This window comes from Pseudoliparis swirei, chromosome 5 (genome assembly GCF_029220125.1).
Source record: "Pseudoliparis swirei isolate HS2019 ecotype Mariana Trench chromosome 5, NWPU_hadal_v1, whole genome shotgun sequence".
Classification (NCBI taxonomy): domain Eukaryota; kingdom Metazoa; phylum Chordata; class Actinopteri; order Perciformes; family Liparidae; genus Pseudoliparis; species Pseudoliparis swirei.
The window spans coordinates 21556720-21571035 of NC_079392.1; the positions used below are offsets into that span (position 1 = coordinate 21556720).

Sequence of the window (14316 nt, forward strand, 5' to 3'; positions counted from 1 at the left end):
CAACACCAAAATCTTGATTGTATAATAAAAAAGAAAAGGAAAAGAATAAGATTAGCCAGGTAAATTCCATCTTTTAAATATTTGCCATCAGTGTTCACGGTAAAACATAACATTCATCATGTTAATAAAGCCAATTCATGATATACAGATATGACAACATTAAATATGTTTACAGTACAACAGATCATTTGTTGTCAAGAGATTAACTCGATCCAGTCTGAAAAAACAACCATGATTCTTATATAAAAACGTCTTCAGTTAACATATTTTAACATCTCCTTGGCATGGAGTTTCCAGTGCGAACAACAATGCATATAGAGGACAAATGCCTGCTATGTATGTCAATATCTAAATATTTCTGTACTTTCAATCCTCAAATGAATCTCATGAGCACTACAGTGGGTAAACATAATTAGAAAGAGAAAGTTTGATAAAATAGTTGCATATACTCGTCTTCTTCACCAATTAGTCGATCAGCATCATAAAATAAACATATTATATGTCGTATGATTTGGATTTTCACTTCTTTTTTTTCTCAATTGACAAACGCAAATACAGCTAGAAAAATATGATTGCAACGATAAACTTTTTTTCTGGTATTTTTCCATAACCACTTCAAAATGTGCGGGATCATTCTGTAAAAAAAAAAAAAAATCTCTTCCTTTGACTAACTAATATATTTAAAGCTGTATTTTCACACAGACAGTGGAGACAGGTATGAGGACAGGAGGAGAACAGGATGAGGCACTTCATGTCAGAACAAGTTTAAGGAACCATCACCGTGGATCAAAGTTTAGCAACGGCCATTGTGCATCATTAAAGGTGCTAATTAATGGCTATTTATCTGTGAAACTCTCACTTTCACAGTCTATTCTCTCAAAAATGACACTCGAGTTGATATTGCATGTTCGCCTTCTATTTTTGATCCCATTGAGACGAGGGGTTATGAATACCTGCATCAATTAAAATGAAGAAATGGAACATGATCACGATGCAACTATATAAGTAAGATAGAACAATGACTTCAAGACTGATGGTGAATGGCAGCATCCATTATTCAGTTATTACGCTGCATGTTTTGTGTGTATGTCAATGAAAAGTGAGGAAAATGGCTCATCCATGCATCTTGCATTCGGGGGGGGGGGGGTGCTAGGGGCTCGCCTTCCTCGCACTGACAAGGTAGCCCTTAGCCTTGATAATGCCCCTGCACTTAACAATAATGGAGTAGCGAAGGACCCACTCCGGCCTCCAATCAGCAGTGTTCAGGTCCTGCGTTCCCTCCTGCACCGCCTCCTGGAATGTGGCTGCTGACATCAGCTCTGTGGAAACATGAGGCCAGAAGAAGAGCTGTTTGTTTAAAACTCATGAAAAACAAAGACAGGTACAAGTGAACTGTGCAGCATACACAGTGCAAGGCACACACGAATGCTGAAGACATCAATCTTTTGTGAAAAGTCATATTTTCAAAAAGAGGCTAAAGCCAAAATTAGACTTTGCTCATCTATGAGCATGGTAAATTCCCTTTATTTTGTACCGCACAAAATTAAAAAATTTGCCTCAGAGGGCAACAGAGGAGGATCCCTCTCCCCGGATGGACAGAAGCTCTGTATGTTGGGTCCTCTGTGCACACATGCAAATGGAGTAACAGAACAGCTGTATGTGTCCACTTGAGGGACTATTTTCAGCCGCGCATTACTCTGCATTTGGTGTTGTAGTAATAGTCACGATAATGTTGAAACATGTCACTCGGTTCAATGAAATGCCTCACTGATGAGTTTTTTAGAGAGATATTTATTATACACAAAAATAAAACTTTCCCTTGAGGCACATTTGTTATATTGGTCTATATCAATATCATTAACTTGGTATGTCTGGCTTCTTCTACACACTATACTTGCTAATTGGATGAATTCACTGTTGGAGTTTTTTGGATGACATTTGCTACCGACTAGTAAACTATAGAAAATCAACAAGCTACAATGTCAAATTATATACTGAAAACACTTAATTTGGAACTACTCAACTATTCTTTTTTAATTAACAGTTTTGCATTAAGAAACTTCATGACAAACCCATCGGACAGAAACAAATTACATTTCACCTTTAGGATCGTTGTGTGTGAGCAGCTGGATGTCAAACTCTTTAGCGAAGGCTGTGAGCTCAGGAGGCATCACACAGCAGGAGGCCAAGTTGAACTGGTTACTGCTGGGCTTGACCTGCACGGGGGAGGGTCAGGTTCAGCCTGGGTTTGGTTCAACATAGGAAATGGCACAGAGGCACACCGGCTAAAAGTTCAGAATAGAAAAACACATTACTGCTTTTGTAATCTATAAACCCAACATAAAAATCAACAAATGTTGCTTCGAAAGTAATTTATTGAATAAAGCCTGATTGGACCAAATGTATGCATTATGGGTTGACATTCAGTTTGAGGAGGTCACGGCACCTGATTAATTACCTGAAAATCAACGAGTGGGCGCTTCGATGATCGTTTTGATTTTATTCATGTCAGAAATTTTGTTTCAGTACATTTTGTCAGAGCTCGTGTCAAATGACAAAATACCACGTGACTGGTGACATTTCATACAAAATGACAGTTTTCAATGTTCTGCAGCTTAAATTTAAGGAATATTAGTGGGATTAAATCAAGGTTCAGGTTCTGGCCATGCAGAAAAGTTGGTTAAAATGTGTAGTATGAGTAAACATAAAGTACACAATAAACAAAAACAACGTATCTGCACAGCTCAGAAATTAAACAAATTAAGGTTCACATCCACAAGATGTCCCACTGACTAACCTGAGCCCAGTTGTAGAGCTGTTCCAGCAAGTCTTTGTCCAGGTCAGAGGTGCCAATCGCAGCAATCTTCTGGCTCCTGACCAGAGCCTCCAGCACCTCCCAAGCTGGCTGAAGGTGGGCCAAACTTTGGCTGTCACTTTCCAAGGGCCACGGTGGCGCTATGATAACAGAGTCGAGCTGGGACACTGCCAGCGTCTGGCAGACTAGGGATGAGGGACAAACAAGGCCGTGACACAAGTCGAGTTTAGTTTCCTAAAAAGGGCTGCGATTAAAAAAGGAGGGGGGGGGGGTCATAAGATTATAGCTGAAGAGATTTAAAACTCACCCATCTCCACTGCATCTCTGATGGAGGATTCAAGTGACTCACACAGGAACAGCTTGACTGCGAAAACAAGCCATGAACATGTAATTTCCTCACATGCTGCAGTTAATTTGTAGTTTCTAGTCCGCCTGAATCATCCTTACCATTTATTAACTTTTCACTTATTATTACTTGTTTAAGGATGTCCTTCATTTTGATTCAGTCGGTCATTATTGGGTATGCTCTGATCAATGAATCAGCCATCATACGAATTACTTAACATAGATGATTGGGGTGGGGTAGGCAATATGATATATATAGATTTATTTTTAAATGTCTTCTTTATTATTAAGGCTCTTTACGTTCCGACCTTTCCCCATCAGGGAAAAACTGGATCAGACAATTAAATAAGCAGAGCTTGAATTTAAACGGGGGATATTTTTAGAAAATTAGCACCAATTTAGCATAAAATAATCCTCCTCAAGATTTGCCACATGCCTGAAACTGGACTGCAGGGTATCCTTTGTAATGTTGGAAGTACTACAGTAAACAGAAATGCCTCCAGTGTTTGTGGCCGCTTGTGCGAGAACAGGATCACAACACACAACCATGCAGACCACCGGATAACAGATAATAATTAAATGTATATCCATGTTTAATGCCATCACACTACCTGTCCATTGACACCAATGTAAACATTGCAAGTCAAAAAATAGAAAAAAGCACTGCATTTAACATTGGTTATTATAACAATATTATAATCAGTGCGGTTATTAAGCAGCAAGTCGATTCAGACCAGGAGGTATATGTAAACATTCTTATGGGTCATTTCTCTCTGGAATGTGGTGGACGAGAAGTAAGATGCAAGTACATCGCAATTTTACGTGTAGATGTACTTAGTTCTTCTTAGATCAAGCCTTTTAATTCTAATCTCAAAATGCACCAGATTGATGCGTTTAACGTAAAGATTTACAATATTTTCTCCCTAAAGGGTCAGACGTTCACCCACCACAGTCTCATGAAGTCCTGTGGCAAACACTCTACTGACCTGAAACCCTCAGTTCATCCCTCTCTTCGGGCGTAATAGCATCCGTTTCCTGGGGAATGGAGCAGTCCAGTGTGTCTGGGAAATCCTGCACGACAAGCACATCATTTAGAGACGGCATGTGTTTTGTGACTGCAACGCACTTCAGAGCTGAACCATCTAATATTCATGGTTTCATTTTGAAAGACTAAATTAAAAAGGTTACCTGTGGTAATTTCTTGTGAACAAACAAAAGTTATGTTTACATTCAGTGGTTCTCACCCATGAGCATTTAGACGTGATGTCTAACAGATGTGATTAATGCAGTTTTCTAAAACGTTTAAAACCTGAATAGTTCACATCCAGATTCAAGCACCGCCATTTTTTCCTTTTTCTGCTTTTTTTAAGCCATTGTTGTTTATCTTTACAAATTATTGCCACCTGCTATCAGTGGAATACTGGGACACCATTGACATTTTAACATAACAGGAACCACTCAGAAAAACGGCTTTATTCAATTTCAGTCAGGCCAAAAACAAACAAAAATATAGGTTCATAGTGTTGGTCTGATTTTTTTTTTTTTATATGGCATGTAAATGCTATTATCATGTTTTTTTTTACCCACACAAGGGAAAATAACATTTTAGTGTGATCAATCAAGAGAGGAATCTCCTCTAAATGTGTTTATTAAATGCAATTAATTTTTTTTGCAGAGAAGACGAAGAGATTTGTTTATTACAGTTCTCTTAAGGTAAAGATGACGTGTCAACTCTTTTAAACTTCCCCCATCCCCATGAGAGTCCCGTGTGCGGGGTAATAAAACTTGAAGCAGGTTAGCGGAGCCGAGAAGAACAGCCAGTGCAGGGGTGTGTTCAGCAGGAGCGGTGGCTCACTGCGGGAGATCCTGCATGGTTTTAAATCTCCATTTCAGGTTTGACAGAACATGTCAGTTTGATGAACACAGATAAAGAAAACCTCTCAACGGTAATGAACAAAAACCCCACAGCAAACTTTCTGTACAAACGCCTGCAGACAGACGCACGTTTGGAATGGCGCCTTTGGCAGGCAGCGCGGCATGAACATTCATCATGACAGCTTCTTTTCAGTCAGGCTGGAGGTAACCTTTGATGTTCACCAGTACAGTTATTTTATTTTTCTAAGCACTGGAACCGTACTGCCCGGCAGCCTTATTCACATACTGCTGGTCTGGGCATAACTGAACATCAATGCAAATACTATAGTTCATTTCTCTATGTAAAAAACAAACATGCAAAACTGATATGGAAGAGCTTGAAATAGATGCATTACTAGACATGAGCACAGTAAACATCTCCCCACCTTTGATGGCGTCTTTGTTGTGGAAAACCAATCACTAAGGGTGGCTTGAATGCAGTCTTGAAGCTGAAATATCAAACAAAAAACAAATGTAAATGAACATCTGTGAAACATGCATTTTGTCAGTAAAGATCCCTGAAACTTGGCTGAAGCAGAACAGCTTTGTATCCTCGGCAGGACCCACACCAACATCTGGACAGCTGTGACATGCTGCCAATTCGGGCCGCAATGTCTTATAAATAATTAAATCAGTGAGACAAATATCCTACAAGTGTTAAAAAACACAACTATCACAAAAAGGACACGCATCAGGAGAGGCAAGCTGCATCAGTAGGGTAAGAAGTTTATGGACGAGGGAGAAATTTGTGTAATTGCAGATGAAAATAAAAAATGTAAAACCAACCAAAATGTAAATATAACCAGCCGAGCACAGAGAGCGGCCGAGTTGGTTGTGATAAAGTTCAGAATAGAGTGAATTGACTTGGTCCTGAAGCACGTTTCTGCTCTGTAATCTTATCATCGTTTCTTTCTGTTGTGGTACGTCAGCCACATTGTCTGCGGGACACTTCAGGCCAAAACAGATGTGTGATAAGGCCAAAATGTGCCCTTTGATATCTCACTCAAGCTCAGGTGATCATCATCACAACAACAATAACAAACTGAAAGGTGAACTTTGGCCTAAAGTACCTCTACTGCAGGTGAGGTTTCATATCTTAAAACAAAGAGTGATGTCTTTAAAGCAATTAGGAGAAATAAACACACTGAACCTGCCGAACCTTTAAAATAACTGCAGCGAACATCCATGCAGTGACAAAACTATCATCTATATCATAATTAATGCATTGTCCGAATCATTTATTATGCACATCACCAAATATTCACGAGTTACATCTTTATTATGATGATCTGTCGGATACATTTAATATATTTGGGGTTTAAATTGTCGTATTGAATCAACGTGGAGAACATTAAGGTGCAGCACTACATATAGGAACTAGAACGGGCACTCGGTAGAGCGCATACCTTCGCATATCACAAGATTGGGCATTGAATTATGAACATTTTGGCATTAGTTGCATGCCAATTGGATATACATTGACCGCGCTATGGTAAAAAGAAGTTGTTGACCTTTTCATGACCTTGACCTTTGACCCGATCGATCACAAAATCTAATCAAATGGTCCCCGGATAATAACCAATCAACCCACCAAATTGCATGCGATTCGGTTTAATACTTGTTTTACTTATGCGAATAGCACGCATACAAACAAATAAATAAATGAATAAATAAATAAATACACGGCGATCAAAACATTACCTTCCGCATTTTCAATGCGAAGGTAATGACACGTCACCGTTTCAACACGTATAGTAAAGCACCTGCCTCCAGGTGCGCGCGTGACCCGTTTGCTCTTTCCAGGAGTCAAGATTCACAAACAGTTATTTTTATGTTTAGCAGCAGACAATAAAACAGGCATTACCGGTTACCGTTTGCTCAAAGAAGTTAAACCTCCATCACATAAATGAGACACACTGCACTCAAACTCTACTGTTACTTCCCTTCAGCACCGAACCTGCAACCACCGACCTCGACAGGTACAATTTCAATTACCTATTTTTTAACACGTCAGTCTCTCTTTAAATATACATGCTGTATTATCAGTTCGCCCACACACTGGTGTTGGCAGTTAAATAATTAACTCTAGCCAGGTAACGTAAACTTGAGACGGCTAAGCTAATGAGCTAACCTGTCACTCAAACGCAACACACCAAGCTGACTGACGTCCGTCGTGTTTATTTATGCAGGTTTCGGGTGTCTCACCTCCTCGCTGGGGGAGCACGGGCATTTATTTTTCATGTGACTTCGGTTGACCAGGTTCCCGGTGTGCAGCCGCAGGGTCTTGGCGTGGCTCAGCAACATCTTCGCCTCGCTGGACGTGTTGGTGTTTTGAGGATCCATGTGGTTGTCGGCGGCAGAGCTAACGAGTTGCTAACCGGTGTCCGCGCGCGTTCACTCCGACCAAAAACCCCGCGGCGACTGGAACGGTGAGCTCGCGCGCAAACAATAGCACAGCGCAGCCCCGCCCCCCCCCCCCGACTGCTGTACAAACGGTGAAGTCAGGATGACTTGCACTCGGTGACTTGACTGACTTTTTGGTTTGGGTGGTTGCTTGGAGGCTGTTGTGAAAGCGAGCCGGTCGGTCACGCCCACACATGGTCCGTAAAACCCGGTACAGGGCCGCGTGGAGGAACGGGATATATCGATGGTACGGAACCGGATCCATGGAATGGATTGTACGTATTGGGTGCAGTTCTCATTTCTGACCGCTAGATGGTGGTGTGGTTCTAAAAAAAAAATTCAAGCAGCGATGAGTGTTGTATGTTACGCTGAATATGGAAAATAATGGCAAAACTAATGAAAAATAATGTGCGTGTGCGTGAGATGTATATTTGAAAGTGGGTATACATTTTTTTTTTTTTGTATGACAGATTGTCATTTTTTATATATTAGCTTTATTTGATGTCTTTCTGTATCAAATAAAGAGCCGATACAAACCTGACTCTGGTTTTCTATATTAGTTTATGAGCGACATGATTTACAACAGTTCTGTCATGATTTGGTTGATTTTGGGTGATGCAAATGCATCATTCCTCCCTGATGAGATTGCAACTGGATATTCATGAAAGCAGGCTCAGACTTGGTCCAGTAATCTCCCACAGTCTGCATTTGGCATCAGCTTGAACCAAGAATTAACATGAGCCATCCGTCCACAATATACAACATAGCTCTATTGACAGTTGGTCTAAAAATCAGTTTTTCATTGCCTCGATGAAAACAATGGTTAAACATCGACATAAAAGCTAAGGATCTAGCATATCTGTCTGGATTTAAATAATGCTCCGGCTCCCACGTGTACATTGAAACATGTTTTGTCAACTTGTTCAATCTGGCTCAGAAGTGATCCTTTTATACTGAGCTTCAATCCGATTGAAGTCTTCATTTAGTGCAAAGATGTATTTCAAACCTATCCGAAGTTTGGCTTCTATTGGAGCGCTGTTGCTTCCAAGTGTCACGGATCGGGTGAGGCAAGAGCTCATGTGCAGAGGAACAGGACAGGACTCCAAGTAAATAACACAAAAGCTCTCCTGTACTTGACAAAAATGTCCAAAGACATTAACTATAAGTTACAAGACACACACAAAAGTACAGGATTGAGACACCAACGAGACAAGAGTGGCTGAGGGCATGGCATGAGACAATCACAGGGACAGGAAGTGCAGGGAAACAGAGGACACAAGAGACAGGGACTTTAAAATAAGACGGGAAACAAGACGCCAACATTCGGATCATGACACCAAGTTCCGATGAAGAACAGTGCACACAGCACACTAATAGGTGGCAGCTTCGTTATATTTTGAAGAAAAACTGTCCTCATACTGGAATATTACATGGCCCAGTTCATTTGTTGAAGGAACAGCTTTGTTTCGGGAAATTAACCATGTGAGCACAACAACCTGGATCTTTGGTTCCCAGTTGGTAATCCAGTCTTCTCCAGACATTGAAGGAAACTTGGTTTGTGGTAAAGTCTTGTAAATGTTTCCCTACTCAGCCAAGACACCGTGCATGTGTCAGTCCGAGAAGCATGAATTGGGAAATGTCCTAAAACGTCATCCTCAATTTAGGGGCATCATCGCGGCTTAGAGGCAAAGACATGAACACGATGTCCCCGGAGCAAATCCAGCTGGGAGGCTTTGCTGCATGTCACCACTCAGCTCTCCGTCTATGCTTCATGTTTCCTCGACTTTATACCATCAATAAGAAGCGACACATGCAAAAACACTTACGCTGTGTCAGTGTGTATGTTCTGTTCATAGTGCTGTTTTTTGCAGTTAATATACAACAAAATCAACTTTTTGTCCTAATGTACTGAGACACTTCTGTCAAACTGCAACGTTGAAGATTCTGCTTATTAAACTGCGTAAACAAACGGCAGCAATGTTCTTACAAAGATGTCGATGGTTTTCTGAGGTATTTTGCAGCTGTTTTACCACCGTTTACCTTCCATTACTTTGAATGTCCTCTGTGAGAAGCTCCTCCATCTTCTTTTCTGCAATGCATTGTGGGAAGTCAAGCATCTCTATGCATGTTGTCTGTTTTCTGGTGTGAATACACTAAAAGTTCACTTAGAATGAGTTTGAAGCATTTTTGGTCCAGCATTGCAGAACTTGAGTATTTCGCAACATGACGCCTCACAAAGTAATAAGGGAGCCTGCATTGAGTGACGCGAACACACAGACACACGTGTTTGTGATGAAGAGCCCCGACTAAAGCAAGTCCAGTCCAGTTCATTCTCTTTACTGTACAACACAGACCGCCGAGGGATTGTGTTTGTCCAAAGCTTCTACAGTCCACTTCTTCGGACTCCCGTACTCATCAGGGTGAAGCGCTGAATAACCCACTGCCTCCACTGTCCTCCTCTTCTGGACCCGATGGAGAAGGATCCGGTAGGTCCCAGTCAATGTGCTCCGACCGTCTAAGCAGGGATTGTTTTGGAAATGGACTTTGGAAATACCCAGATCAGACAGCAACGTCTTCACCTCCTGCTCCTCCACACACAGAGCCTGGTTGTTGTGGGCAAAGTGTGCCGGGGACAGGGGCAACAAGACATACGGAGGAGGGTACTCGATCCCCTTCAGCCAGTCACTGTTCGCAATCTGTGTGACAGACGAGCGGTCGACGGGCACAGGCCGCAGCATGCCCTTAATCGCCAACTGGCATGGGTAGGGCACGTACGCAGGGATACTGTAGGCTCCCTGAAGGATGCAGCGCTTCAAGTTCCCAAGTTTGTCCCCATGAAAGGGCAAAGTGCCCGTCACCATGAAGTACAAAAGAATCCCTAAGGCCCAGGTGTCTGAATAGCATCCGACGTAACCTTTATCCTGAAACAGTTCAGGAGCAGCGTACGGTGGCGAGCCACAGAAGTTGGTGAGGAGGTCATCAGGGCCGTTCTCTTTGCTGAAGCCGAAGTCTCCGACCTTGATGCAGCAGCTGGTGGTGTAGAAGATGTTCTCCGCCTTAAGGTCTCTGTGGACAATGTTGTTGTCGTGCTAAAATAGGACCAAAGAAAAGGAAGAAATCTCAGGAGTTTTGTTTTGACATTTTAAATGCATTTTTAAAGATATAAAGCTTAACAATCTATGAAACATGTAATAATAATAACCTTAATTGTCCTTCAATGTTATTTATTGTAATGTTGCACTTTGTTTTAACTCTTTTTTTATCCTACAGTTATAGTTACTCATTTTCTAAATAAAAACACTTACGAAATGTTTATACAAGATGGTTTACCGAAATGATCAAAGAGGTAAATGTATTCAATATTTCACAATAAAAGCAAAAAACACATTGATGAATAATAAAGTAATAATAAAGTCACATACAACACATCCATATCAGACAGGGGGCATTTTTCTTCATATTCATAATAATCATAATTTTAACATAATATGTTCACACTGTTCTGAGTATCTGTGTACTTTTTCTAAAAGCTATTATCATTAATATTATTATTATTATTATTATTATTAACACTACAGAATCTTAGTTGGTTCGGTTTTTGCGACATTTTTAAATGTTTATTTGCAGCAGTAAAACTTGTAAGCAGACACAAGAATACCATTTTTTAAAATTATGATATAAAAGTCCACAATTATGTATCATTAAGGGGCTAAAGATGGTGATCACAACATACCTAGTTCGAGACTGACAGAGAAATATCTGTTGCATGTCAGCTCCCTTCATTTCCTCATCACCTCTTCACAAGCCATTATGAAAATATAGGTAGAAATCCCAATATGCATACTTGCATGCCAATAAACCTTAAATGAATATGGTGAAACAATTATTGAGCCTTTAAAAAAAACTGACAAACTCAACTCTAACTAGATTAGATTTGAGGGGGAAATTTCGTGAAGCAGCAGCAAACATGTTTACAAACATATACTACAATTAAATTAAATTAAATAGCAGGGCATATCACATTTAAGTCATAAAGGAAATGAAAATGTAAAAATTAAATAAAAATGAAACTGTATGCAGTGTATCTAAAGTATAAAGTGACAGCGGTGCAAGGTTTATTGATATTCAATTTGAGGAGGATCTGGCCAGAGGTGATTTATTGTACAGTCTTATTGCAGAAGGACTCAAACATATGAATCATGAATCCCTCAAAGAGCCAGGGATGTGAGGCACAGACTGAACACGGAGCTGTGCAGTAGTTGGTGACCGCTGTCAGACCGGCACTGAAGCTCACCATGTGTTTAACAGCAGAGAGGACTTGTGCGAAGACCAGCTTGGTTTCCTGTTCGTTAAGCTTCCCCCTGGTGGTGATTCGGGAGAACAGGTCTCCGCTGCTGCCGTACTCCATCACCAGATACAGCTTCTGGCTGGTCTCCATCACCTCGTACAGCCGCACTACGTTGGGGTGGCACAGCTTCTCCATGGAGCTGATCTCTGAGGAGCTCAACGGATGGATGCTCTCGCCCAGACGCGGCTTATCCATGATTTTGATAGCGACTCTCTCTGAGAGAGAAAGGGGGATGAGACGTCAGCGAAGGATTTAGAGAGGGTCAAAATAAGAACATACCATTCTTAAGAGATCTAAGCTCATGAGACTGTTACATGCACACAAGCAGAAGGCTAAAAGAGGTTATTTGTGGCATCGAATTTAATTTGACGGTTGAAGGATTATTTTCAGGTATCAGGAAAATATATCTAAGCAACTTCTTTAACCTGCGCACACTCAAAAGAGTAGTTTTCATAATGGCATTTCGACAGAAAAAAAATGCTCTGCAGGGGTCGGGGAAGATCTGGGGTGACAGAGGCTTATTCAGGAGATCAATAAACTTTGTATATAACAGAAAAGGCTTAAACCTGGCTGCCCACAGGAACAGAGAGAATGTGCATCCTGTTGTATATTATATTCATTCTCATTAGATTCATTCAAACCCCCTTTATATGCACAAGCCCAAAATACAAACACAAAATGTAAATGTGACTGTTCTTGAATCCTGGTTTCTCTTTGGAGTTCTGTTTAAAAAAGACTTAAATCGTCTCAGTGACCTTGAGCCGTATTACATGGGTCAAACTTTAATTTTTTCCTTCCCATCTTTTATTTTTTGAATTCTACAATGTTCCTACATATATGTTCACCGTTGTGTTCTGCATGCATTTCAACAACAACAAAAACGAGCAACGGTTATAGAACCGGTCACACGGATAGACGGAGTCACCGGGCTCGTTACTTTGTGCTTTCAAACAACGGTTGTCAAGGTTCAGAGAGGAGTCGCAAGAAAATTGCCTGTTACGGGTTTAAAGAATATAATCAACGCACCAATAAATAGGATAAAAACACATAAATAACCTATGACTCCTGACCTTTCGTCAAGGCGTGGATGCCCAACTTGACAGTGGAGAAGTTTCCCTGACCGATCTCTCCGTGCAGCTCGTAGAAGCCAACTCTCCGACCGAGCATCAGGTCGTTGACGGTCCTCTCGTTGTGGGCCATGTCGTAGACGACCCTCTCAAACGGGGACTGCCTCATCCTCTCGGCTTCGGTCAGCTGTGGGATGGCACTTATGGCCGCAGGGGCCGGCGGCTTCTTGGCTATACTGTCCGCCACTCGAGCCTCGTCTTTGGGTTTTTTGCTCTCTTTCGGCTTTGGCCAAAGGCGTGCTTTGATAGCTTGAAAATAAATTGAAGAAGAAAGAAAGCCATGAAGATATCCGGGTTCCTTTGCAGATGACTGTGGAAATCCGTCAGCACCACTCTGTGAAATGTGGAGCTGGTTCCACAAAACAATGTTAAAATTAGGATAAATCTACTTTGTGTTCGGTAATGCGCACAGCTAACATCGCATTTGTTTGAGGAAATAGCCGAGTACACTCAAGTTATTTTTGTACTGGACCAGGGAAGTCTTACAGAGGTCAATGTGTGGCTGTTACATGTATAGAACATTGGTAATGAGATTGACCTCCATGTAACTTTTTGAAATAATAGCTGATTATGTACATTTTAAGTTAATTTCCAAATATGAGTATATTTTCTATCGTTTTATCCTTTTGTAGACAATATACAGTTTATAAATTAACTGACATTAAAGCTATTCTCAGGATACAAGGGGAGCTCTTCTTTTGACATTGTATTTGACAAAGACTTCTTACACCTTTCTGCTGTTGCTTAGAGAGTATTATATTAGCTTTAAAGGTCTTGATGATGATGATGATGATGATGATGATGATGATGATGATGATGATATCAATTTCAACATCATCTTTGGACAAACGCAGAATCACAACCTTTCCTGTTTTTTTCCTGATCTAGGAATACTCGTTTTTATTCTTTGCACAATTCTCAAGTCTCATCTTAAAAACTGGCCAAAGTATTCAAACAAAATACGATAAGGAGTAAACACGGTTTCTTGTGTTATTACAGGAAACAGTTGATTAAGGTTCAGCATTACACAAAGAGCAATGAGCAACAGGGTTAGATGTCAAATTGTTTATCCGTCGAGGCTTGGGCTCTGGGTGGGCGGCGTCTTATGGAGCAGATATAAACTCTTGAAATGCAAATTTTTAAAGAGCTGAGTTCAATGAAGTAGCCAATGCAATAACACTGAGAACTTACACTAAATGTCTTTCAATCTACGGTGTACTAATGCTCTGAACCTCCCTCGAGTTGTCGTGGGCTAAATTTAGTTTGCAGTAGGCTTTAAGTGGCGAGGATTACAATCTTTTTTTAGACAGTGGATTGAGGCACAATCAGTATTAGTGGGTCTAGGGTCCATAGAAAAAGTTGAC

At 40.8% G+C, this 14316-nt stretch overlaps 2 protein-coding genes across 2 annotated transcripts; both read right to left on the reverse strand.

Moving 5' to 3' along the window:
* Positions 1-60: 60 nt before the first annotated feature.
* Positions 61-7910, reverse strand: gclm (glutamate-cysteine ligase, modifier subunit). Its single transcript, XM_056414113.1, has 7 exons — positions 7280-7910; positions 5461-5523; positions 4147-4231; positions 3123-3179; positions 2798-3000; positions 2102-2216; positions 61-1319 (listed from the first exon to the last, which is right to left on the reverse strand). The coding sequence occupies exons 1-7, from the start codon at positions 7415-7417 to the stop codon at positions 1150-1152; spliced, it is 831 nt and encodes a 276-aa protein (XP_056270088.1). The 5' UTR covers positions 7418-7910; the 3' UTR covers positions 61-1149.
* A 111-nt stretch (positions 7911-8021) lies between these two features.
* Positions 8022-13496, reverse strand: LOC130193472 (serine/threonine-protein kinase NIM1). Its single transcript, XM_056413938.1, has 4 exons — positions 13491-13496; positions 12896-13337; positions 11772-12040; positions 8022-10566 (listed from the first exon to the last, which is right to left on the reverse strand). The coding sequence occupies exons 1-4, from the start codon at positions 13494-13496 to the stop codon at positions 9814-9816; spliced, it is 1470 nt and encodes a 489-aa protein (XP_056269913.1). The 3' UTR covers positions 8022-9813.
* Between the last annotated feature and the right edge of the window lie 820 nt (positions 13497-14316).